The 26,425-nt window shown below is 48.6% G+C and overlaps 1 protein-coding gene and 1 non-coding gene across 2 annotated transcripts in view; both read right to left on the bottom strand.

Annotated features, from left to right (window-relative positions):
• COL22A1 (collagen type XXII alpha 1 chain) overlaps window positions 1-26,425 on the bottom strand; it is a 219,267-nt gene that overhangs the window by 28,414 nt on the left and 164,428 nt on the right. The window contains exons 42-49 of the mRNA XM_043880230.1: window positions 26,024-26,077; window positions 25,349-25,393; window positions 21,232-21,279; window positions 14,595-14,708; window positions 14,173-14,226; window positions 5,621-5,674; window positions 3,619-3,672; window positions 1,781-1,834 (exon numbers count right to left, since the gene is read on the bottom strand). Coding sequence (XP_043736165.1) covers window positions 1,781-1,834; window positions 3,619-3,672; window positions 5,621-5,674; window positions 14,173-14,226; window positions 14,595-14,708; window positions 21,232-21,279; window positions 25,349-25,393; window positions 26,024-26,077 — 477 coding nt within the window. The remainder of the gene's footprint in view (window positions 1-1,780; window positions 1,835-3,618; window positions 3,673-5,620; window positions 5,675-14,172; window positions 14,227-14,594; window positions 14,709-21,231; window positions 21,280-25,348; window positions 25,394-26,023; window positions 26,078-26,425) is intronic.
• LOC122679749 lies at window positions 13,600-13,706 on the bottom strand. The gene has a single exon (XR_006336534.1). It is a non-coding gene; the product is annotated as a U6 spliceosomal RNA (small nuclear RNA).

Here is a 26,425-nt window from a genome sequence, read left to right as displayed (position 1 = left end):
ACAGATAGCTGATGGCTGTGCCATCAGAAGATAGCTATAAAAGATTAGCAAAAAGTCCTAACAAACTAGGATCCTACATTTAAACTGCTTCACAGGTGTTGTTATATATCCAAACTACTTTTTAAAAAAACAACAAATAGTAAACGGGTGGATGTTCGTTCTACAACACAATGACAAGTGACTCTATTCAAGCGAACAGAAATAAAAATGAGGGCCTTCCCTCTATGTCAAAAAAATTGGCAAGTGTTTTATGTTTTAATTCAAAATGCAATAGGAATGTTTTAGATTTCTCTCCCTGGGTAAATTTTTTGTTTAATTTTGTTTCTGCTTTGAGCCAAGAAAACTTCAGCTGCTTTGTGGTTTGATGTTTATGTTGAAATATGAGGACAGTGGACAGCTTCCAGCACAGGCGTAACTTGCAAGGACAGAATCAATGTCTTATTTAATGTCATTTAATTCCTAGGAATGCGAGGATTTACATCTAGGCCCCAAATCTTATTTTCCTCGGGCAAACAGTAAGTTAGTTTTTATCAGGGAAATCTTTTTCTGTCTGAGAATCAATAAAAAGCTGCCTGCAGTATGGTTCATATTTTATTCAGCCGGAACTTCTAGGCGGGCTGCTTCTAAAGGATCAGCCAGATGATAATCATAGAAAGAACCACCTGGCTCTTACTTTTCAATCTTGACATCCCCCTGCCCCTAATCCACCATCCCACACAGGGGGTCAGCATGGAGTAACAGAAAGAACACTGAAATGGGAATTTTCAAACTGACTTCACTCCTAACTTGGATATTAATTTTCTGTATGACCCTGGATGAGTGACCTCACCCCGTCTGCTTTGTCTCCTCATCTGAGGAGGAGGAGCTCTCCTGGCTGACCCTTAAAGTGTTCCTGGCACCAGAACGCAGAGATACCAGGGCAGGGCTGACCTGCTTACTAGCAATAGTCCTACCTAGAACACGACCCTGAGATTTCCGTAGAGTGGGGTCTGCACCTGGCCCTGACACTTCCTCACTACGTGTCCCTGAACTGGTAGCCGCATTTCTCTGATGCCCACTTTCCTTATCTATAAAATAGAGACAATGATTACTATTGATAAGAAGCCATCAGATGAGATTAAGAGGTTTTAGGGGACTGTAAATCCCTTCAAGAGACTATGCATGTAGTGACTACAAACACAATGTCTGCTAAAGTAATGTTCATCTTTGCTTTATGGTGCTGAAACCAAGAATGGTCCCACAGCTTCATGCAATGAATTTAACGCTGGTTTCTGAGATAAAAGTCTTGGGTTCCAACCAAATTGACCTGTGTGTTTTTAGGATCCTAACCTGCAACTTCCATTTTCACTCTTAACTTCACTCGGGGTTTTCTGAACAGCTGGATAACCATGGCTACTCCTGCCTGACATGCCGCTCACACCACAGGCTCAGAATGGAGCAGCTGCAGGCTTTCTAGTCCCCTGTGCCTGCTCCAAATAGAAACCACGCCAGAAAGGACTAGAGAGGTGGAGCTAAACCTTTAGCCGGGGTGAACTGCTTGTAAACTGAATTTCAGGACCGTCGATGGCCAGGTCATTTCATCCAAACCTTTCATTTACAGGCTAGGTAACCAGGGTCCTAACAGAAAGCAACTCCTCCTATGGTCAACTAGCAGTGAACTGAGCCTTGGAACGTGGGCCACGGGATCCAGGGAGGACCAGGGCACGGCTGGCAAACACCTGTGTTTCTGGGAAGTTCCCAACACATGCTGAAGGCAGATCCTGGCCATTGAGGAACTTACTGGGGGTCCTTGGATTCCTGGTAGTCCGGCAGCTCCCGCTATTCCGTCTGCTCCCTAAGGAAGGTAAGCCAGAAAGCCAGTTGGTTGTGTATCTGAACAGAGGTCATTAGCGCCTCTTCTTTGGGCATGAGGCAATGCACACAACTGGCACCCCGCGCCCCTTCGCAGCTGTCTGAGCTGGGAGTATTTCAGAGGTGCTCCGCCTCCCCCATCAGGCTGCGATAGCCTCTGGGAACACGGAGACGCTGGGAAGACAGCAGGAGAGGCCGAAGCACTCACTGGGCAGTTATCCATAGGCAAGAGGAATAAACGGCCTCCTTTCAGAGAGGACATTTTCAGCTAATATCAGGGAACATTTTGGGACACAAGACAAGAAATATACAACTGGGTGCATAATGTCTTCCAGAGAGCTAAAGAAGACGACTGCCTATATCAACCCAGGGATGAAGAGATGCAAGGGAGGAGGCGTTCCACACAGGTGAGGAAGTGGTGCGAAGTGAGCCCCAGACACTCTTCTGCCCCAGGGTTCCTGGGTACGCTGCTCCTTCTGCCTGCAGTCAGAACCCCCACATGTCAGAGCTCAGATCCCGCCCTCCTCATCATGGCTCAGGCAGCAGGTCCTCAGAGAGATATTTCCTGCCTACCAGATTCAAGACTCCGAGTCCCTGCTCCTCACCACCCCTTCTCTGTTTATATTTTCTCCAGCCTTTACGTCCATCTGACTTCCTAGTGTTTATCACCGTATTTGTTTACTGGGAACTAAAACGGTGCCTTGGAGATAGTAGACACTCAACAGCTCTTCAGTAAATCAATGAATGAGGAGCCGGGCTGGCTGGGTGACTAAGGCAGAGACTCTTTAGATTAATGGATGCATTGCTGCTTACTGGCTCTGAGGGAAAGGTGTCAGATCTCTAAGCTGTCCTCGTCCATAGAAGGGAGGCAGTGGCACTGCCCGAGGCACAGTGGGGGTGAGGAGTGCGTGAGGCAATGTCCCGCAATGCGCTTGGCACAGACTCGAGGGGACCAGTTAGGAGAGCACCCTCTCAGAGCCAGACCTCCGGGGCCAAGTCCTGGGTCCCCACTGAGAGCTGTATGGCCCCAGGGAAGTTATTTTATTCCTCTGCCATCTCAGTTCCTTTGTAAAATGGGGAAAAAGAAAAAGATAGCACACATTTAATCTGAGTTGTTGAGAGAACCGACTAAAGTACACATACAAAGAGTTAACCTGTACCAGGCACATATTAAGAGACTCCTATAGAGGGTTTTCCGTTATCATAGGTCTGATGACAATAGTCTTTTTCTGTGCCTGTCTGGAGGCCAACCCAAACCAGGACCATTGCAGGGAGTAACTAAACATGGGATAACAAATAAGCAAGCTTTCACAGTACTTTATTTATACCTTTCAGCAGTCTTTATTCAGTCGTTTCACATATTTATTGGGTGCCTATATTGGCCCAGGTGCGGGCAAAGTTTCAGGAATACAGAAGCGGCCACATCATGATTCATTCATGAACTGAGCACTTTTTATGACAGTGGTTGCCTCTCAAATGTCCCTTCTCCCTTCAGGCCAACGCCTTTTCCCATGACCTAAACTATTGCTATCTTGATCAGTTTTTCTTTTTGCTGATCGTCAGATGTCACCAGATCCAGTAACACAGGCAAACAGAGTGTAAAGAAATTTCCTACATGAAATTATACATTTTGAAACAGCCAACTTTTCATGAAATTAAATGATAGCAGCCTAATCAATTCCCTACAAGGTTGTTCACAAATGTGGCCACCGCAATGCATACCAATGTCAAGGCCAGAAGACGAAGGCATTCCAAATAATTACTTACTGGTGGTCCGGGGTCCCCTGGGGGGCCCATGAAACCAGGAACTCCTGGATGACCCTAGGAAAACAAAAGACAATTATTTTAAATGATTCCCCAAGGCTTTTCACTTTGTGCAACTACAGATTTCAGATAACAAGTCAGAAGCCATCTCCTAACTCAGATAACAATTCTGGATATATATACATATGTGTGTGTGTGTGTGTGTGTGTGTGTGTGTGCATAAACCTACATATTTATATTTATATCAAAATGTGGCTGAGGGAGTGTCTAGCAATCTTCCCTGGAACTGGATTTGCTTCAAAATAATGTGAAGGAAGACGTATACAGATGAAACCAAGAGTGGCCTTAGAGCTGGAAGATGCTGTGACCAGGTGAGAGGTCCAAGGGGGTGCTTTTTATTATACTCTCTTATTTGTTTTATGGGGTTTCCCCAATGGCTCAGTGAGAAAAGAATCCACCTGCAATATAGGAGACATGGGAGATGTGGGTTTAATCCCTGGCCCAGGGAAGATCCCCTGGAGGAAGTGATAGCAACCTACTCCAATATTCTCACCTGAAAAATCCCACGTACAGAAGAGCCTGGCAGGTTACTTGTAGTCCACAGGGTCACAAAATGTCAGAGACAACTGAGAGACTAAGCATGTTGTTAAAAATATGTATTTATTTTCTTGGCCGCTGTGTCTCAGTTATGGCACATGGGACCCTCAGCTGTGGCATGTTGGATCCAGCTCCCCAACCAAGGATGGAACCCAGGTCCCCACGTTGGGAGCATGGAGTCCCAGCCAGTTGGTCACCAGGGGAGTCTCTACACTCTTATTTTGATGTGTTTGAAGTATCCCATAAGAAAAACTTAAAAGCAGATAAATGCATATACACAATTTATACCCACAATGGAAAGAGCTCAGTTAACTGAATTATAGAATCTGTAAGAATATTACAGTTATTTTAAGAAAGACAGTCATGTCCCCGTGTAGAAGCGAGTCTATGTGTTTTACAGAATGAGCTAAACCAGTTATGGTGCAAAGGATAGCACCTCAGCATTCATGCAGTACATCAAAGTTACCAAACCAAGCCAACCGCCAGGAAAGGAACGGCTTCCCTGCCCTACGCCGTCATGTCCTTCCCCAGGAAAACACAAGCTGCAACGTTCCGTCTAGAGAGCACTGCTGTGGAAAACTATTAAGAGTAATCCAAACACGGTTTGTTTTTCAGGACAGACATTTTTGCTGACCAGACCTTGAATGCAGCGCTCATCTCCCCGCCCCTCGGGTCTCTGCCCCCGAGCCTCACCTGTCACTGAGGGTCTGTGGGGTCAGGGATTTGCCCACTGCTCAACCTGAACCTCAGAGCCAGGGGTGGGGCCTGGCGTGGAGCGGGTTTACCGTGAAGAGATGGATGGAAGACTTAGAAGGAGAGGCAGGGGCACGTGGAGAGGGGGCAGGAGAAGGAAAGGGGGGAAAGGGTGGCAGAAGCAAAGCACAAGTAGAACAGTCGGTTTAAATGCAGAAAGGCTGCTGCAGCTCTGGCTGGGCGATGAATGGGAGACAGTGTTCAGATCCGCAGGAAGAGCATCACATCGTCATGGGGACCATTTTACAAGGCGTTTGGAGAAGTGGTCCAGCAGGCTTGGACAGGCCCTCATGGGGAGAGTCATACAACAGAAGCGGAGGGCAGGCAGGAGGAAAGACGGCGGCATTGCGCATTCGGTAAAGAATGACTACCATTTCAGTGAGCGAGAAGAACTAAAGGTAAATGAGCACAAAATTTTAAAATATATATTAAAAAAAAATAAACAAAAAAGGTAGGCTCCTCAGATAATTGGGAAAGGGGAGTGTGACAATGAACCAAGGTGGAAACTATGAAATCCTGATTAAAAAAAAAAAAATCCTACCGAAGGCAAAGAAGAGACAAGAAAAGATTTCCCAAACGGTGGAGTGAAAATTACCTAGGAAAAAACAGTGCTGCTTCTTCAGGGTGGACAGTTTATTATAAAATGAGTTCTTACCTGGTCACCTTTCTGTCCAATCTCACCATCTGCACCATGTTCTCCTTTACTTCCCTTAAGAGAGAAAAAAAAAAAGAAAATTATGAAAAATTTTGCTAGAGCTCCTTTGCAAAAGAAAAATTTTGTGTTGTATTCATTCACTCATTCTTCATCAGTTTCTTATCAGGTTTGTGCTGGGGGCCCAAATAGCTACATGATCTTGAGCAGGTCATTTAAAGTCCAAGTTGTGGGGCTTTTTTAATTTACAAAATGAAGAGAATGATGATTGCCCACCCCATGAAATGTTGGGAGAATAAAATCAAATAATACATGGGAAATACTTAGCATGGAGCTCAAAATATAGTAAGAGCTACAATTATTATTTTTTACTATTCTGTATTGGAATCTGGATTTTGTCATTTACTAACTGTGTGTCATTGGTCAAGGTGTTTCAATTCTTCTGTTTCCTACTTAAAAAATGAGAACAATAACAGTAGACTCTTTGTCAGCGGGTTGCTGTGAGGATGAAATGACTTAGAATCTACAAAGTGCCTAGACCAGTGACGGGTCAGTGTTACCTCTCAGCAGTCTCACTGTGTTATCACCGTGGTCGTTATCAGCACGCCCATCGTCACCATCACTGTTGCTGTCACTGTGGCATCCCCATCACAACCACCGTCCTTCTCCTCAACTCATCAATCATCACCACCATGACCATCATCACTGTCATCACCACCGTGACCGTCATCACTGTCATTACCACCATGACCGTCGTTACGGTCATCATTTTCCCCATCACTGTCACTATCATCTTTTCCTTCCTTCTCATCATCCATCACCATGATCAGTACCAGCACCACCATCATCCTCACCTTCTTCATCACCTCTACCATCTTCACTGTCATCACCACCATCACTACATCACTCACTACTGGCCCCTCTACCCCCCTCCTCCTTCACATCCCCGTCGTCTTCATTATCATGGTCGTCAAGACACAGCACGCAACCTACCAAAAATGCAGTCTTACAAACTAATCCTGAAAGTGACACTCAAAGGTTCTGACCTCTCTTAACTGTCACCTACTTAGGCTTACCGGGTTAACAAGTGTATTCCAGTAAAATGTTATTAAACAAAAACACTCTAGTTCCTTTGCAAGAATGCATTATGCATTAAAAGCTGTTGCCAATTAATCAGTCTTGGCTGTGGTTCCAGGACTGTCTTCCCTTACCTTTGCATCTTTGAAAGATCGTGTTCCTTCTTTGCCCTGTTTGTTCATTCAGTAGACGAAGGAGCGGAGGTGGTGGGTGGCAGGCCTATCTCTGAGGGTCCTTCCAGACTCCCAAACCCTGCAATTCTCTCACTGAAACATCATGCCCAGCCCTCTTTCCATCCAGACACTGTACCACACCAGCAGTTTATCGATGACAATAATTACCCAGTAATACCCTAGTCTCCTCTCTGTGGTATACTGGGAGGGTTAGATGCTCTATCTGTAAAGTGCCAAACGCTTTTTTATACAGGAAAAAAAAGAGGTTCAGAGGGGAAGAGCATTTGTTGCAACATTTTTGCATGGAATTATGTCTATTGTTTTAAGATCTATAAAGCCAGCACACCGTCTGCAGGCCACTTCGTAATCTCAATGAAAAAAAGTGACAGACTAGCACACTGTTTCTCCGACATGAAGGATGACTGCCTTAAAAGTAAATGGTTTCCTTTCAATTCCCAGTCCTCAGTCTGGGCTTAGAGTGGTTTTAACCCTCACCCCACAACTGAAATGTCAGCAGCTCAAGGATCTCCACAGTTGTCCTTGTCTCCTTCTCCACGATCAAAGCACACACAGCCACCCCCAAGCCTGACTCACTTCCTTCCAGAAAAGAGGGCTGACATTTACAGAGCCCTGCTCAGCTGGGCGCTCTGCCAGTGTCCACATGGGGTCCCACTTCATGTATTTCTTTGTTTATATCCTGAGCTGATGCAAAACAGCATTCGATGTGTCCACATTATCTCATTCAGCCAGGAAAACTACTCAGTGAGGTAGGGGGTTGTTATCAGGGCATACAGATAAGGGTCCTGAAGACCAGAGAGGTTAAGTCATTCACCTGAGGTCACACAGCTGAAAAAATTATAATAATAATAATATTTGTCACCTAATCCAGATCTGTGTCCAAACTGTCTCCTCCTGATCAAGTTAATTTCCTGGTTATTTTTTTTTAGGTCACAATGCTTTGTCCTGCTGGTTTCATAATGTCAAGAGCACTAGATTTTCAATCTGGAAGCCTGACTGATTATGCTAACCATGTTCTCAGAACCTTTCAATGCACCAAGAATATAGCCGTCAAGAAAAAACAGATTAGAGACAAGACAAACCAAGAAACAACCTGCCGTCCTGGATTCTATATTCCGGGAACATTACTGGTTTACTATTTTGCAAACTTGGCTTTCTGTGGTAGACGTTTACTGAGGATGCAATGAAAGGGCTTCGCTTTTCCTGCTGAAAAGGACAGAAGAAACTCCCACCACAAGCCCACAAGCCCTTCTATCAGAGCGCTGACTTCAGAAAACTCGACACTGTGAGTGCTTTCTCTGTCTCCTGGGAATGGTATCAGTCCTTTTCAAAGGCCAATAAGACTTTTGCCAGTTCTAGGACCCAGGAGTGGCCTTCATAGGTGGTGCAGTGGTAAAGAATCTGCCTGCCAGTGCACACATGGGTTTGATTCCTGGGTTGGGAAGATCCTCTGGAGAAGGAAATGGTAACCCACTCCAGTATTCTTGCCTGGGAAGTACCATGGACAGAGGAGCCTGGTGGGCTATAGTCCATGGGGTTGCAGAAGATTTGGAAACAATTTATCGACTGACTAAACAACAAAAAGGACCCAGGAAACTATTTCTGGAGGATCTGGGAACATCTCTTTGAAATGTAATCAACAAGGGAAATAAAGCCCCATCAGCCAGATGCTGTAGGAAAGGAGGAGCCTAACTTCTGGGTCCTTTTTTCCAAGCTGCAGAACAACCTCCAGGCAAAAAGATGTGAACAGTTTGTTTTTATTTTGTTTGAAGCTAATTCACTAAAGCAGACGATTAGTCCAATTACCAGGTGAATTAGGATGAACATGACAAACAGTGCTATGTAGTGCTACGTGAGGACTAATTACTATTCACCTTGAGGACACAAACGTCATCAGTCATAGCTGCTTGACCATAGAAAAAGGTGAGGTTTCTTTGTCTTTACAAGCTCTTGGCAGAATTGCCTGTGATACCTATAATATTCTGGTTTAATGCTTGTGAAAAAAGAAATTATTTCCATTCTACTTTCTGGTTTGGGAGAAGATTCTGTTTGGTTTTTAAATATACTTCCCCCATGCCATCATGTACTAAGTACATAATACAACAATTATTTAGAGGTTATATTCATAGCAGAGGCTGCTCTAAAGATGTTGGCTTTTGTGAATCCATCAAACAGATAATTCTCTCTAGGATTTTACAAATTGTTGAGAGCAGGGCCTAAATTTTCTCAAATTAGTAAGCCTCTGCTATTCTCAGAAATTTTTCCCCTGAAAATTTGTGTGCTGTTTCTCTGGTTAGAAAACCTTTCCACAAGAATGCCTGTCAATGCAAGCAAAATCCTACTTCTTGGGACTTCCCTGGTGGTCCAGTGGTTAAGAATCCACCTTGCAACGCAGGGGAATCAGGTTCAATCCCTGGCTGGGGAACTAAGATCCCACATGCCGAGAGGCAACTAAGTCAGAGTGACTTAGTAACTACTGAGCCTGCAGGCCGCAACTCTGAGAGTCTGTATACCGCAACAAAAGGTCCCGCAGGACACAGCGAGGATCTCAGTGCTGCAACTGAGACCTGAATAAATAAATAAAAATAAATAAATATTTTAAAAAATCCTACCTCCTCCTCCAGATGGCCTTCACTGGTGACCTCTGCCCCATGGCATTATTTTCCTTAAGATCATTTAATTCTCCTCCTGGCAAGCTGTTGTAGTTGTTATTAACTCCAAAGAAGGAACGGTACGGAGGACCATCCACAGTTACACGCACCTAACACTTCCTACGTGCTGGGCACCACACCTGGGGCTTTGTAAATGTTTCCTTGTTGAATCATGTCCTCTTTGTGAGATGGGCCATGCAGTCCTACTTTTACAGATGAGGGACCCCAGCTTCAGAAAAGTCCAAGTTCCCCAAGTCTTATGATCAGTCAGTGCAATTCACCCAGCTAATAAGAGGCAGAACCAGGCTGGGGAACCACTGACTCCCTGCTCTCAATGGCCGTGGCCCCAGTCTGATTTTTGCTAAGAGTAATCACCTTGTAGATCTTTCTTCTCCAACACATCAGGCCCTAGAAGACATGGCCCATATCCGACCTAACGCTATTCCTCCTGACTTGGAAGGGAGCTGTTTAAGGGCATGCCTGGCAGGAATCTCTCAGGACTGAGGCACTCGTGGATGAAGAGAGACTTCTCCTAAAGAGAGCATGGACTAAATGGCCCTGGGTTGCCTTCTGGGCAGAATGGGATTCCAGGGCCTTTTCTGGCAGTTCTAACAACAGCAAAAGAGGTGTCATCTCTGCCTCCCAGAGTTGTTCAGAACCTCCAATGAGGTCTTCTACTCACCTAGCATCCCTGGTGCCTGCAGTACCTATTACATGATGGGTGGACACGTGGACAAGAAGAAAACCATGTTTTTCACAAAGGATGAAATAATCAGCATTTCCAAACTCAAAGGGGCTTTTACATCTGACTCATGAGAAAATCATGGTCTGATGACAATCTTGCTTCTTCTTCCTCTACATGGATGGTAGTCATAATGGAAGCCACTGTTTTCAGATTCCTCCCCTTAGTCAGAATCTTATGCAGTCTGGTCTGAAAGCTCCAGAAGGAAGCTCTGGAGCTGACGGTGTCATTAACCTCCCCAGACCCAAGATCCAGAGATGGCAGCTGCAAATTTGCAGGAAAAATCTTGGGAAGCCTGATTTCCCAGATGCTGGATCACAACCACAAACAATCAAACCTTCCTGATGATGCCTGTGACCAGTGAATACCTAGAGCCTTTGGTTATAAAAGGACACTAACAATGACCACAAACACTCCACTGTACGCAGCATTGTAGACAGGCTGGAGTTTAAAGCCAAGAACCAAGGCAAGCCTGTGGGTCCTCAGGTGAGATACTGAATTCCTCTGCAAGTCATCTTCCCAGCAATAGGTGGTGAGAAAGGGAATGCTATTAAGAGTCAGTAACCGAGGCAGGGGATCAAGAGATAGAAGCTTTGTGCTCCTATGGGAACTGTCCTTGGTGCCCGTGTTGCCGATAGCATTACTGAGGGTATGGGAGTGGCTTAGTTGCTAGGTCGTGTCCGACTCTTGGGATCTCTGGAACTGTAGCCCACCAGGCTCCTCTGTCCATGGGATTTACCAGGCAGGAATACTGGAGTGGGTTGCCATTTCTTTCTTCAGGGGGTCTACCTGACCCGGTGACTGAACTCACATCTCCTGCATTGCAAGCAGGAGCCGCCAGGGAAGCCCCTACTGGGGTGTAACAACATGCTAACTAGTGGGGTCTGGGACCTGGACTCCAGGGATCCACTTTGGCTCTACTGCCTGCTAGTTTTGTTAACACTGGCATTTAACCTTGCTATGCCTTAGTTTTCTCATCTGTAAAGCGGAACATCTCTACCTCCAAGGATGATACTCACCATCACAGGAGATGTTATAAAGCAGGATATATGTCCTTGGTCCTTAACACACCAGGTAGAATGTCTCCTGCAGCTCCCCAGGAGCTCATTCTGCAGGGTGACCCTGAGACCTTCTCAAGGCCACCACGGACTCCCAAGTGGAGAAACAAAACACCCTGTCTCTCAGCAGCAGCGCTGATTTCTGTTCTTTTCCTGGAGGGAAGCTCTCTTTGACTTTCTCTGACTCTAAAGGAGGCAAACCCTCCCTTGAAGGGAATTATAAAGGAACAAAAGCAGAGTCACCGTCCCAAGACACCAGCACTTCCGGAGCAGTTGGGCTGATTGAGAAAACAGTTCCTCCTTAGTGGAGGGAACGCCTTATCTGTTTAATTGATCTGCTTTCCTTTCTCTGAATAAAGGTTATCATGTGGCAGAGGTAGCACCCAGATGCTGGCAAGCTGACAGCAAAGGTTGCATACTGAGGACCAGCTGAAATGACTCACCTGCAGATTCCTTCAAGCAAGGAGGTTAGCCGCTGCTTACCACCCCAGAAAAGAAGGGGAATTCTCAGGAAATAACACAGAGGATGCTCAGCTGTGCTGGTGTCTCTTAGCCTAACACTTGCTAAGGGCAGAACCTCCAGTTCTATCTACACTGAGATCTGATGTCTTCAGTTCCCGAAGCAGGAGTCTTGGTTTTGTCAAAACCCTATACAACTTCAAAGTCTCTGCACAACAAACATGAGCTGTCTTAACCTGCCAGCCGGGGCCTGGGACACCTGGCTGTTTCCCATCCCGATACCCCACAGGCTCCCAGGTTGTGTCCCACCTCAGTATGTTTGTTTGCCTCCTTACCTTTTAATAGCAAATATAACGGCTCCAACCCCATCTTTCAGGGCTGGGCCTAGGGTGAGGCAAGTGAGTGCTCACCTGGGGGCCCCATAAACCTCAGATCGGAGAATAAAGAATATTTCAATGACATATTTTTAAAAGTCAAAATTAATGCAAAATGAAGAATTTCATCACCTATTCAGTATAAATCTATATCCCTTCCTACTTGAGAACTTCTGAATATGTCTGTATTAAAGTTAAGAGCAAATTGTACTATATGTTTTGAGCGTTAAATTTTTAAGTGATTAAAAATGTTTTTCTTTTCTAATAAAAAAACTAATGCAAAATAATGCAAGATGAACAAAATATGAAAATGTAAACAAACACAGGGCTCCGAAGGGGCAGAAATTACCAGGAGACAAGGGGACATGATTGAGCACTGTGTACGGAGGACAAGGGTCTCATGTAGGTTGGGTCTCATCTTTAATCATCATTCTGGTCCTTTGTTCCTCAGGGGCTACTTCAATCATTTTAAACATTTCGCAATACTGCACTAGAGTCTGATTTGGCTTGCTTATACCTTCTGCCCAGGTCCTCACCTCAATCTTAGCCCAAGTGATGACAGAGGGCTTACAGAGTGCCAGGCGCAGATGGGAGCATCTTTGAGCAGTTTGGGCCAGGAGCCTGGAAGGTCTCTGCCCTCACAGTCCCTCATTCACCAGGAGGAACAGGAAGGGCCAGGAGGCAAGAAGCCAGCCCACAGTCATGCTGAGACTGGATTCCCGCCCCAAAGGTCTTGCTCCTGTGGTCTCTCTCCTACTGACAATTTCATGCTGCAACTCCCATCAGAGGAGCCGCACCGAGTCCCAGAGAAGCAGAGTGACACATGTGTCCCTGGACGCCAGGACAGAGGATGCGCAGAGGTCACAGCAGCACAGAGCTGGCGGGGGCAGAGAGCTCCCAGGGCAACAAGGATGTCCGCTCCCTGCCTACACGCCAGCCGACACGCTCTCCCCCTGAGCCCTGAGCCCCGTCATGACCGAGCGCCCGACAGCCGCGGCCCCGACACCTGCCTGTCCCGCAGCTGCATGCCCAGCTCCCCCTCCCATGCCAGCCTCCGAGCTCTGTGAAACTGTGGCGCCACGCTGCCTGTTCCGGGCAGGTGTCTCGTCATTCACGGCACAGTGAATGATGCCCACTGCGTTTCTATAGCACTCTCCTAATAACACTCTCTTTTAAAATTATTTTTTATTGAAGGATAATTGCTTTGCAGAATTTTCCTGTTTTCTGTCAAACGCTGACATGAATCAGCCATCGGTATACATATATCCCCTCCCTTCTGAACCTCCCTCCCATCTCCCTCCCCATCCCACCCCTCTAAGGTTGATACAGAGCCCCTGTTTGAGTTTCCTGAGCCAAACAGCAAATTCCTGTTGGCTATCTGTTTTTACACATGGTAATGTAAGTTTCCATGTTACTCTCTCCATACATCTAAAAATACAGAACACTTCACATATTTGCGTGTCATCCTTATGCAGGGGCCACGCTATTCTTCTCTGTATCGTTCCAATTTTAGTGTATGTGCTGCCAAAGCAAGCACCCTAATAATCCTTTTATCGAGTGCTAAGTTCTTTTTCTGTACAATATGTTCAACTCTCACTTCTCTCCGCAGTTGTTTTTATTCACATCATTAGTGGGTGGAGAAATTGAGGCCCAGAGAGGTCAAAGATTTTGCCTAAGGTCACACAGCAGCAGTGACTCAACTCAAATTCAGAGTTATCTGACCCCAAAGTTCACCTTGTAACCAGCACCACACATTCCTATCCAGTAGCTCATCTGTACTTTCAACCACTCGGGTATTTGTAGATAAGCAATCTGAGACTCAGCAAGTTCAAGGGCCCATTCCCAAGGTCACTGAGACAGCCGGTGCAAAGGAGAGACCTGGAACATGGGTTTTCTGATTTTAAAACCATGATCCCTTTACACTGGGCATCACTCTTCCTCAAACTTAGGCTAACCAGTGAGATGAGAACAGATACACATGAGTTTTATGACGGTTCACTGACCTGTGGTCCAGCTATTCCTGGGGGCCCTGGGAGGCCTCTGGGTCCAGCATCCCCCTGCAGCAGGAAGAACAGGGAGGAAAAAAAAAAAAAACAGCAGGAGTAAGTGTCTGGACCTGACATATGGCATCATCAGCATGATGTCCACGTCCATATCATTCACTGATTTCCCATGGGATTCCCAGGTCCCTGCTCACCCCCCAGCATGTCTGAGCAAAGAATATAGGCGGGTAGTGATAGGGTATGTGGCTGTGCATTCACAGGTATAAGCCACCCCCAAAGTGGAGACTGGTGCAGGAACCAGTCCCCAAGGTGACCCCAATGATCCTCGCCTCCCAACGGGCACCAGAGAGGCAGTGCTGGAGTTTCCAAGACGTTTCAGTTCATCCCAATGATAAAAACTAAGTCTCCTCCTAAGTTCCTACCTTTTTCCCTTCTGTGCCTTCTCTCCCTGGCTTTCCTGGGAGACCTTTGTCCCCTTTAAAACCTGGAAGACCAGGAAGGCCTGGGGGGCCCGGGGGACAGTCATTGCACACGTCCTGAGAGAAAGAGTAACACAATAATACAGTTACTTATAAAACAAAAGGTGACCCATAGCTCCAACCCCTGGAGGAAGCCAGCAAATGATGAAAAAGCAAATGGGTAGATGGAGTCATTACCCACACAGGCTGTGTCAAACTTTCTTCTCTCTTGTTCTTAAACTAGGTTTCAGCATTGATATATCTGTATTATTACTGCATGTCTCTCTACTTCCAACCAGATGGCTGAAATGTAGCCCAAGACCAAGATGTCGAAAGTACATGTATCGATGTCTGTGAACATCTAAAATATTCACGGTACAGATTTAAAGCAAGCATTTAGTACTGTAAGAAACAGCATGCTTTGTCCCAAAACAATGCTGAAAGTTGAATTCTCTGTCTCACAGGTTTATCTCAGTGGTTTCTGAACAAAGAGGCAAAATAAAGAACGCAAGAGGCAACCCTGCTCCGCAAGGTCTTGCTCACTGTAACACACACCAAGTATCACCTGTCATTCTTCTTAGTCCAAGTGAAAGTTGCTCAGTCATGTTCGACTCATTGCAAACCCAAGCACTATACAGTCCCTGGAATTCCCCAGGCCAGAATACTGGAGTGGGTAGCCATTCCCTTCTCCAGGAGATCTTCGCAACCCAGGGATGGAACCCAGGTCTCCCACATTGCAGGCAGGTTCTTTACCAGCTGAGCCACAAAGGAAGCTCTTCTCAGTCCAAAGTAGGTATTTAATTAAGGTTCTCTGGAATGGAGTTTTGCTCCTCAGCTCTGTGGCAGGTGAGTTCTGTCCCTGGAGTGAATTTAAGGCCCAGGGAACCAGTTCTCGAGCTTGTCTGTGTCATCCCGAGATCTTACAGTTCAGAGCACAGTAAACTCCAAATGAAATTCACTGGCTTGACCACCCTCTCGTCCAACTCACACCCCAGCGTCTTGGACTGCTCCTTCGTTTTGCTGTCGTTGTGACCCCATTGACTCCTCTGTCCATGGAATTTCCCAGGCAAGCATACTGGAGTGGGTTACCATGTCTCCCTCCAGGCGATCTTCCGGACCCAGGGATCCAACCCATGTCTCCTGCATTGCCGGCGATTCTTTACCATGGTGCTCCTTCCATGCCTTCACTCTACTCCTGTCTTTTCCCCGTATTCCCTCCTTGTGACAAAAGTTAAATTAAGTAAAACAAGGATGGCTCTCAGAACAATGCCAGATCACTTCCAGAGCATTCGGCTGTTGTTATGAATTCACGTACTCAGCCAGTGGCTCCCTTGCTGTTGGGCGCTGCATTCTTCTGCTTCGAGACCACAGTAAACAGCATCTTGAAGAGCTCATGGATCCATGGCAGCAACTGACAGAGGCAAACACGCTAATTCGGGCCCTTGGGATGCTCCACTGGAGAGGTCGGCAAAGACCTGCTCACGTTCACGGGGGTGATGTCTCAGGTGACCCGGCACTCATCCTGATCTCTAATTCAGGATGGACGGGCTCTCATCAACAAAAAAGCAACTCTGAGCAGTCCACCTTCCTTTTAGGTGCTCACGCCTACTCAGTCTTTGATGTTTCTTTAGAGGTGTCCTACTCCAAGAAGTCCTCCTGATTGCTTCACACTGGGGATATTCCTGTCTCACTATTGAGGTGGTCTCTTTATAGCTCCATGCCGAAAAAAAAAAAAAAAGTGTGAGCTCTCTGAGGAAGAAGTAGAGTTGCTTTATCTCTGTGTGTTTGATTTATAGCAAATTGAACTCTGTAATGAGGGGCCCAGCTGACCCAACCACCAACCACTGATCTCCGCACGCTTAGAGCCATCTTCCTTTAGTGGGTGGTTTCAGAAGCTGGCTGAAATGCTGAGGCTGCTACATGTTGGGTATGTGAAGAAACGGCAAATGAGATAAGGTGAAGGGCGCTGTTCTCAATTGTTGTTTGGAAGGGTGACAGACTAGGGAGAAACTCGTCTATTCCTAGATCATCTCTATAGTTGTTTCGGATACATCTGTGAAATAGAGCACCCACAGAAACAGGATGCACGGAAGCGGAGCTAGGCTGGTTGCAGAAGGACGTCCAGACACTAAGATGTTGTGGACCTGGAGGGTGCAGTGAGATCCACAGCACAAAGCGATCATGTCTGAGACAAAACCTCACTACTTTTCGATTTCTTGTCAATTTCTGGTGCGGATAAGTCAGCCTGAGTGTGTCTTAGTCACACGTTCTGTGAGCACTGTTCCCTGATGGCCAGGGCAGCCCCAGACTTGCTAGAGGTGGGGCTGGACTTAACATACGGACCTGGTCCTGGAATCCAGTGCTCACAGGGTGAGACCAGCCCCTGACCCGCTCTCCCACCAAGGCTCTGGTGCCCGTGGGACCCCAGCCCCTCCTGATCTGGGACACCTGAGTCATCTTGATACTGGCACTGGGACCCAGGCGGACTGCCCCCAAACATGTCTCAGTGGCATATAAATTATTGTGAATTAAAGTTACTTAAGAAATGGCCAGTGTAAGACAGACATTGATACTTCTGTCTCACTGAAAATAGGAAATAAACTGAAAAATGGGAAATAAACCTCTCATGTGAAAGGGGCCCTCCCTGCATTTGGAGGTGGGAGGACACCTTTATCCCCAGAAACAGGGATTTCAGGGCCAAGAAGCCTGTATAAATCTTCATTTTTCATTTACTACCCTGAATCCAAGCTCTGCTTAAAGTTTTCACTAATTAAGCACCCACAGCCTATGTTTCTTTGCCCTGTCAGTTCCTCACAAATGTCTTATGTCTTTATCTACAAAGTATAAAGGCTGCCTGTTTTGGCCACTTTTTAGGTCTCATTTCTAGGAGACCTCCATGTGCACAAATTAAAACTTATTTTGCTCCTGTTAATGTCTTGTGTCAATTTTTAGTCCCACCACAGGAACTCAAGAGGACCCACAGGTGGAATTTTCTCCCTCCCCATCACCAGCCAGAGTTCTGTGTCCAGCTGGATGGGCTCACCCAGACCACAGTGAAGCCTCTGCCTACTTGCAGTCACAGCTACACCTCTCCAGGCCTCAGTCTCCCTATCCGTGAGATGAGAACCTCGGATTCTTGGGAGAAATCCATGGCGAGAACACAGGAGTTTCAGCTGCCATGTGCATCCCTGTGGTTTCAGCTCTAATCTTCCTCCCTTTGTCCCACTGGCAGATCAGAGAGATGACCTGATCATCAATTCTGCTCCCAACTCTTCCACTTAACTGAGTCATCTCAGGCAAGCCACTTTAGTTCCTTTGAGTCCACTTCCATATCTGTTAACAAGGTTCTTTCTCCTACCTTAGGAGACAGCACAAAATTTAATACGTGTGAAGCATCTAGCATGTTGCGAGCTCCAATGTGTCAATGCAGACTCCCCTTTGCCTCCATCCCCTTCCTATTTCCTGAGAAATTTTCAGCAAACCTTGTGTCATTGTATTTGGTGCAGGACAGCAGACAAAGCAAGCGCTCAAAACTGCATAAACCTGCAGGGATTCTGCAATCTCTTGCCAGGCACAGAAACCATCTCTAGATCATCTCACCTGAACTTCTGCTGGATTCTTGAACCCTCAGTGCATGTTCATGTCAAGTGTGTAGCCTACACCTCAAATCTCTAGCTGACAGCCAAGGAACTCACTACCTGCCTGTCTTGCATCAGGAAGCTTGGATACACGCAAAGATGAAGGCACATAGCAGAGGGGTTGAGAGCATGAGGAACTGGAGCTGGTCACACTGGGAGTGAGCGTTGTTTCTGCCACCGTCCAGCTCTGTCACCTTGAACAAGTGTCTGGCCCATCCATGCCCACCTCCTGCTCTGCAAAAGGCAACAGGTAATAGTACCCAAAGTCCATATAGTCAAAGCTATGGTTTTTCCAGTAGTCATGTATGGATGTGAGAGTTGAACTATAAAGAAGGCTACACACCAAAGAATTGATGCTTTCTAACTATGGTGCTGGAGAAGACTCTTGAGAGTTCCCTGGACAGCAAGGAGATTAAACCAGTCAATCCTAAAGGAAATAAACCCTGAATATTCATTGGAAGGACTGATGCTGAGGCTGAAGCTCCAATACTTTGGCGACCTGACGTGAAGAGCTGACTCACTGGAAAAAACCCTGGTGCTGGAAAAGATTGAAGGCAGGAAGAGAAGGGGACGACAGAGGATGAGATGGTAGGATGGAATCACTGACTCAATGGACATGCGTTTGAGCAAACTCTGGGAGATGGTGAAGGACAAGGAAGCCTGGAGTGCTGCAAGTCCATGGGGTCACAAAGTCAGACATGACTGAGCAACTGAACAACAACAATAACTAGGTTGTTGGCAGGAATTGGGTGAAATAATATTTATCCTGGGTTTTGTCTAACAGAGGGGCATCCATCGGGGAGGTATCATCCTTGAGGATGACCTCCCGGGCACAGATCCAACCATGGAAGTTCAGTAAACAGGAACTCTTAGAATACGAAGTCTCTACTCAGGCAGTCTTCCAATGACCAGAATGAGGCAAATTTTCTGTAATCAAAGATGCCTTCTCAGCAAGAGAGGGTCTCCCCCACCAGCCACCTGGACCAGACAGCCCATCAGGCTTTAACCGACACCAAGATGGCAGTGGGTGATTGTACACTAGGGAGGCAGGGCAGTGACGCTGCAGACCTGGGCAAACCACGAGGACCAGGCTCTCGTCTGCAGAGTTTCCAGGCAAAGCGCAGCTCTGGAAGGCCAGGGAGTCTCAGGTACTTCCCTGAAGGTAGGTGCTCACATTCTCTCTGCAGTTCCTGGCTGCTCAGAGGATCAGGGCTACATCCTTTGCAGGACAGAAGTATCAGTTTGACTAAACGTCTGTCTCAATGCTGCAGCCATAAAGCATACAGCGGTCACTCCTGCTATCCATGCCTTAAAGACTGGGACACTTTGAGGCTGGAATCCTTGAGGGGAGGTGGGGGGCAAGAACCAAGGCAAACCCAATGTCTTCCAGTGGGACAGAATTAGGGAGAAACCACGTAGACTAAAAAGCCTGTACTAAACAAGACTTGAATCAATAGATAATGATTTCTTGCCATGTCCTGGTTGTAAAAAAAAAAAAATCTCCCTCTTGTCAGTAAAAATCAAGAAAGATTGCTCCACTCCTCATTTTTAAATAAAATGTATCATTTTCCATCAAGGCATCTCAATGTGCCAGAGAGATGAAAAGTCCCAGGCTTCTGCGGTTTCCTTTTTCCTTTTGCTCTCCTCCCTGGCTCTCACGCAAGAACCAGGTGCTTTCAGATGCCTCCCAAGAGGTTTTTAGAAGACAGGAGACGAGGAAGGGGGCGGTCACACAAAAGGCAGGGCCAGGCTCCATCCAGAGTTTAGACCAAGGCTGAGAAGAGAGGCAGCAAAGGGTCCCCCACATGCGCGGCCACAAGACGGCTCTTCCAGAAACAGATCTCACACCCGCTCGGTCCTGCCTTCCCCCGTTCTTCTCCGTCCAAGACCCGAGGTCCCTGGCCGAGCTCCCAGGCAGCCAACTCTCCACGCCCTATCTCAACCGAGCTCTTCTCAGCTCACGTCCCCTGCCCCGGGGAGAGGGTGCCGTGGTTCTGACAATGAACTCCATCTGTGCTCGGATCCAGACTCCGCCTGGCCAAGGGCCCAGCAGCTCACTCCATCGCTCGGCACCTGCGCCCTGGACCCGGCACCAGCAGGATCCCCACCCAACCTGCTGGATTTTGCCCAGGTCTGTCTTTTCAGAACCCCAGGACGCAGTCCTGTGCGGGGTCCAAAGTCAGTCTCTGGACTCACTGAGGACCAGATTCTATTCCCAGAAAGTCACTGACCCTCATGGTGACTCAGGTTTCTAACAAACGAAGTGCCAGTCACTAAGTCTTATCTGACTCTTAGCGACCCCGTGGACTATAACCCACCAGGCTCCTCTGTCCATGGGATTCTCCAGGCAAGAACACTGGAGTGGGTTGCCATTCCCTTCTCCAGGGGATCTTCCCGATGCAGGGATCAAACCCGGGTCCCCTTCATTGCAGGCAGATTCTTTACTGTCTGAGCCACCGGGGAAGCCCTATAAAGGGTGACACGCATCCCTGGGTGGGCTCAAACCACCAACCTTCCGGTTTACTGCCAGATGTGCTGACTGACTGCACCGCAGAGACACCAGGATAGTCTTCAAATCCCCTGGAGAAGGGAATGGCTACCCACTCCAGTGTTCTTGCCTGGAGAATCCCATGGACAGAGGGGCCTGGCAGGTTGCAGACCATGAGCAGCCAGGAGCCACAGGTGGCAAGTACGTACTTAGGATGTAGCTAGTGTGACCAAAGACTGGAATCATTTTTTTCATTAAACTTAAATTTAAATTCACACATGTGGCCAGTGGCTTCTGCACTGGACAGTGGATTTTAGCGCATTGCTGGCACAGCATGTTCTCAGGAAATGTTGTTATAGTTGTTTATACTCTAATGTAGTTGCTCAGACCAAAAAAAAAAAAAAAGGACCATATTATTGACATCGCCAGTCTCCCCGTCACAACTCTCAAAACGCATGCACATTTATGTTTTTACCTTCACCAAGAGATTTACGTCCCCTGGAGACAGTACTGAAGAGGGGCCCTGTCAAAGTAAAAATAAATAAATACATACACACACACATGCGTGCACACTGCACATCCCATGTTTCTGCAGCGAGCAGACTTCAAAATGTGGCTGTTACAGGTGACCCATCTACACAGGACACAAAGAGCCTGGTCTATGCCCCACACTTGGGAACCACAGGCAGACTCTTCTGAGCAGTCCTAACTAACATCAGACTTTCTGGCCCTGGTCTTTCTGGGCCTCTCTCTCTCCTGCTGGCCCCTCCTTCCCCTTCTATCACCACCAGCAGGTCCTATGGGTACTGCGGAAGACAAAGGGGCAGGCTGTCCTTTACTCCAGATGGGTAATAGCTGCCACTGTCATTCACAATCTAGTACAAATCTAAAGCAATTCCTTCAGCTCTCCCAGGTGAAATAGCATTTTAAGCCTCATTCGTCTTTATGAGTTGGAAGTCTCTAACTTCAGGAAGGAGAGTTCAGAAATCTAAGCCTCTGAAGGTGTGAAGGAGTCTGCAGGTCACTGAGTTCACACTCAAACCCATGGTGAGTTGGGAAGTGGCGTGTAATGACCGTGGCCAGCCTGGAGCCCAAGTGGAGTGGAGGCCGGGGGAAGAGGGATTCTTAAGTAAGGACTGGAGACTGGCGTGCTACTCTGCAAACTTCTGCAAGTTGCAGTGGACAAGGAGTGCCAAAGAGCCCACTGTCCAGAGGGAAGGGGGCAGGTTTCCTCCAGAATGTGGGAAGCCGGTGACCACAATCAGCCTTGTGGTGGCTGGTTCCTTTTGATTAAGTTTGAGTCAGGTTTATGAACTGTGAATCCAGTCTAGCCTGTTACAGAGACAATTTCCTGGCTGCCCCACTTTCCCTGACTCCATGGGGTTTCTGCCTCATCCTGTGGCTGCAGACAGTGGCAGAGGCATTGTGTACGTTTGCACAGGATAACCTTGGCACTGGCTGGGTGTACGCCATGCTTCCTGAGCTGAAATGCTCAAGTATTCAATCACTGCCCTGGGTTGCAAGAGGACGCCACCTGAGAGAGACTGGGGTCGGACTGAGTCAGAGTCAGAGGTTCTGAAGGGGCCCCTGGCCTGCAGGGAGAGCTCGCCTAGGCTGCAACTGCTGGACAAAGCCTAGAACACCCTTAGTTATCGGAGACCAACCCCGGGAAAGAAGGCCAACCTGTGCCACATGCTAATTGAGTAAAACTTTAAAAGGGGAGAGGGGTTTTATTTTGATACTGCATGCTTTCCCCTGGCAAGTTAATAACATAAGATTCATACTGTCCAAATTGGGAGGTTTTTTTTTTTCTTTTACAAATTGGGATATTTTTATACTGCTGGCCTTGCATTCTGGGGGCTATTTTTCCGCTGACATTTGAGCCCTCTGCAGAGTTGTTAGAGTTCTATGAGCACGGCTGGGCATCAGTTAGGAGAGCGAGAACAAGGGGTGGATTTCCCGTCTAGGTACAGTGTGCCCTGGGGGATAATTTAATCAATACCCTGTTATGACCCATTTCTGTGGGCCTCCTGAGAGAGGTCTGAACACACAGGAGTAAGGCCAGTGCGGGGGCCGTGGCCAGTCGGTGGTTGATGGGTGGGAAGTGCAGGGGTGCAGAGAGACAGTCTGTGCCCTGCCCAGGCCCTCATTACCTCCTGGGCACCAGCCACCTGCTGCCAGGACGCTGGCTGGCTGGTCACAGAGACGCCAGCTACAGCCACTGACGGGCTGACGTGGGGATGAGTGAGAGCCGCTTCCCGACGGGCCAACTCTGTTCGCTGCTCACACCCGAGCGCTCCCAGTGGGGTCAGGCCGAGGCTGGATGCCGGCTGAACCCACAACTTCAACTGCCTCTTCGCCCACCATGCCCTGCTTCCTTCCATCTTAACAGGCGTCACCTTAATCAATCATTAAGCACAAGAATCCCCACCAGAGGCTTTCTAGAGCAGCCGGGTGTAGACAGGGGATTCCCGCTACAGGGATTCTAGGGGTGCAGCCCTGGAGGAACCCCACCCAGGGCCCACTGTCCACCCTCGGAGGGCTGGTGACCGCAGGAGAGGCCTTGGTTGTCCCAACCCTGCACATCCCAAAGAATGGTCCCAGCTGCTCTGGAGAGATGACTACTGTCCTTGGAATGCCCTGCCTGAGAAGAGTGCCTTTGTTTACCTAGGGCCTTGGGCCATGCAGTTAACAATGTCGTCTAAGGTGGGGGCCTGGGGCCAGGGAGTGTCAGTCTGACCTCTGGGAGGGCGGGAGACGGTGGCGTGACCAAGACCACCCAGGAAGGCAAGCCTGGTCTGGGTGAGCGTCCGTCAATGGCAACCCCTGCTGAATTTCAAGACCACTCAGGGTCACCCCCGTGGACTCGGATTACACACAACTTTTGGGAAAGCCGAGTGTGAGGCGGGGACATGTGGAGGTCCAGCCTTGTGTCTCAGGGGCTCCTTTCCTGGACTAAACCATCATCCTGAGTGTAACAGCTCTCCCGAGCTCTGGGGGCCCTTCTGGTGAGTCACTGAACCTGAGGGGAGTCCTGGAGACCCCTGAGAATGTGACTTGTCTGATTATCAAGACCAGGGACCCTGACAGTGACTCAGCAGTACCCAGGACCATGTTGGGGGAGTGTGTTCTGTGAACTTAAAGGGAGTCAAGAGAGAGTGATGCTCTCTGTCTGCCGGAAACCAGCTGTGAGACGTCAGGGTTAGCCCATCCAGTCCGCTGGACTCTGCGGACACACTTCTCTCTGCAGAGGTGTCAAGGTCTGGATTTGGCAGAGGTCATCTGGACACCCTTCAGCCCTTGGCCTGAACTTTAACTCTTCCACTCACTTCACCAGGGCCTGGCACTTGGGTACCGGGGCGGATTCTGGAGTTTTATTTGGCTGCTGTAAATCTGACTCCATGGAGGAGGAGGAGCATGTGAATAAGTACCCCCAACCTCCAGCAAGACTTTTCAGTCATCCCTCTGGCAGGTCTTAATGAAGTTTCAGGACCCTTCTAGGAGACCAGGATGCCCCTCCGGGTGTCTGCTGCGCCCAGCAGCCTGGACGAGGCAGAGACAGACGCTCTCACCCTCAGGGGCCTCCAGGCCTTGGGTCTCTGCCTGACTGGCACTTGTGGCAGGCTGGGCTCCCAGAGCAGACAGCCAGCCATGCTGAGGGCGAGCCTCTGCCCAGGGGAGTTCCCTGGTTTCCGGAGCCAGTCTCGAGGCCTGGGACTCCCCAGTCTCTTCCTTCTTGGGCAGCAGGTTTCAAAGGGCTGATTTCTCCTGTGTCTTCCCAGCGGTTTCCTGCCCACCCAGACCCGCTCATCCTCACTGTTCCTTCCCTGGAGGGCCCACCGGTAGCCTGGTTAGGTGGCTAAGCCTTCGGAGCATCTCTGGTGTTGGTAACAATCTGGGGGCTGGGTTCCCAGAGCTGATGCACTGCACACAAGGGACGCCTGCAGGAGCCGAGTGCACGGCCATGATGCCCGGGACCAGACGCTCAGGACTGTCTCGTTCTGCACAAGCCCCTGCAGCTCTCCTTATGAGAGAAGAAAGTTTCTACTCTAAAAGGGGGGAAACCAGAAGGAACTGACATTACTGAGAAAAAGGGCAGGACACGGGCCAGTGAGGAACTAGCCATGGACAAGAAGTGGCTCTTGCCCATTTGCTCACCCCCAGGTCCCCATCCATCCCTCTCAGTCCTGCTCCAAGTCCTGGGGGTGTATCAGGGGACTCACCTGCCTCTGGCACTCAGGTGAGCTGGACCAAAGAGAGGCACACAGGGAAACCGGGGGTGGGGGGCACTGCTCCCTCTCAGCCTCTGGCCAGGCTTCCTGGCAGTGGCTCTGAACCCGCAATTTCCGCTCCCATCTGGCAGTCCCTTCCCCACCATTCCGGCTTTCTCTTGGCTCTGAAGATGAGCGCAAGGTGGTTCTGGCTTCCCTCCATGTTTATCTCTGGGCATCACAGCCACCTCTGATTAGTTCCCTCCGCCCACAGCTTTGTAAAAAGCCCCTTCTTAAAGCTTCTTGAGCCATCCGAGTTGCATTTTATTCTAGCTGAACCCCTGATGGTCAAGATTCATCCAGAAGAGTTAGATGACATACTGGTTTGCCAGGAGGCCCTCTTTCTCCTGGATTTCCTGGTGCACCCTAAAAGAAGGGAGAAAGCAAACATTAACTCTGCTAAACACGTCATCCTGATCCACTCTGCCCAGCCTTTCCCCCAACCTCTCTATCTGCCAAGCACAGCTCAGGAGAAAACAGATCGCCCGACCGTCAAGACTGGTGCCAACAAAGCCCACGGCTTCTGACCTCAGCTTCAGACCCCGAGCCTCTCAGGGTACATCAACCGGGCCAATGCTCAGAGCAGTGAGCCACCCCGCTCAGAAGCCCTTTCCAAAACACAAAATTGAAAGTGCATACGTGTGTGTGCACATGTGGACACACACTCACACATCTAATCTTCAACTCCGGCCGTCTTTTTCAAACACAGGCAGAAGGACCGACTTTGAAAAAGAGGAGGGCGAAACAGCAGGAGGTGTTGTGTGGGATGCACCCAGGAACTTACAAGGTTCTGAGAGCATCACACAGAAGCAAAAGGAGTGCAAGCAGACAGCACACGCTTGGAGGTCACGGTGAACGGAGAAGCCAGACACACAACAAGCTCCTGGGGGAGCGGGTGGGGCTCAGTGCAGAAAACAGCTCCTCCAGGGGTTTCCTGGTCAAGGGAGACCAGGAGAGGGGATGGCGGGGTCACCTGCACCCCTTGCCTTTACTTACATCCTGGCCAGCTGGTCCCTGGGGGCCGGGAAAACCAGGTGGGCCTCGAGATCCCTGAAGAAAAAGAAGACATCCCCCAACAGTTAAAACACAAACCAAGGGCCCCCTTTCCTGGGGTCGGTTCTCCTTGTCCAACCATTTGTGCTCTGAGCAGCCTGATGGAACGTGGATACCTGAGAGCAGCCTGGGCTGAGGAGCGGCTGTCTTCAACACACAGAGAGAACACTCCGGAAAACCTCCCCCGTGAGCCCGACTGCCCAGGCCCCTTCGCAGGCCCCCTTCCTACTCCTGCAGTGAGACGGGCCTGAGCTCACCCCGGGCGCACGGTCGGTTACCAGCCTCGGGGGCCCGCCGGCGGGACAGACTGACCTGCAAGAGGCCCAGTACAGAGCTTGGCACTCA

This window comes from Cervus elaphus, chromosome 21, assembly GCF_910594005.1.
Source record: "Cervus elaphus chromosome 21, mCerEla1.1, whole genome shotgun sequence".
NCBI lineage: Eukaryota > Metazoa > Chordata > Mammalia > Artiodactyla > Cervidae > Cervus > Cervus elaphus.
This window is presented reverse-complemented; position numbering and strand designations above follow the sequence as displayed.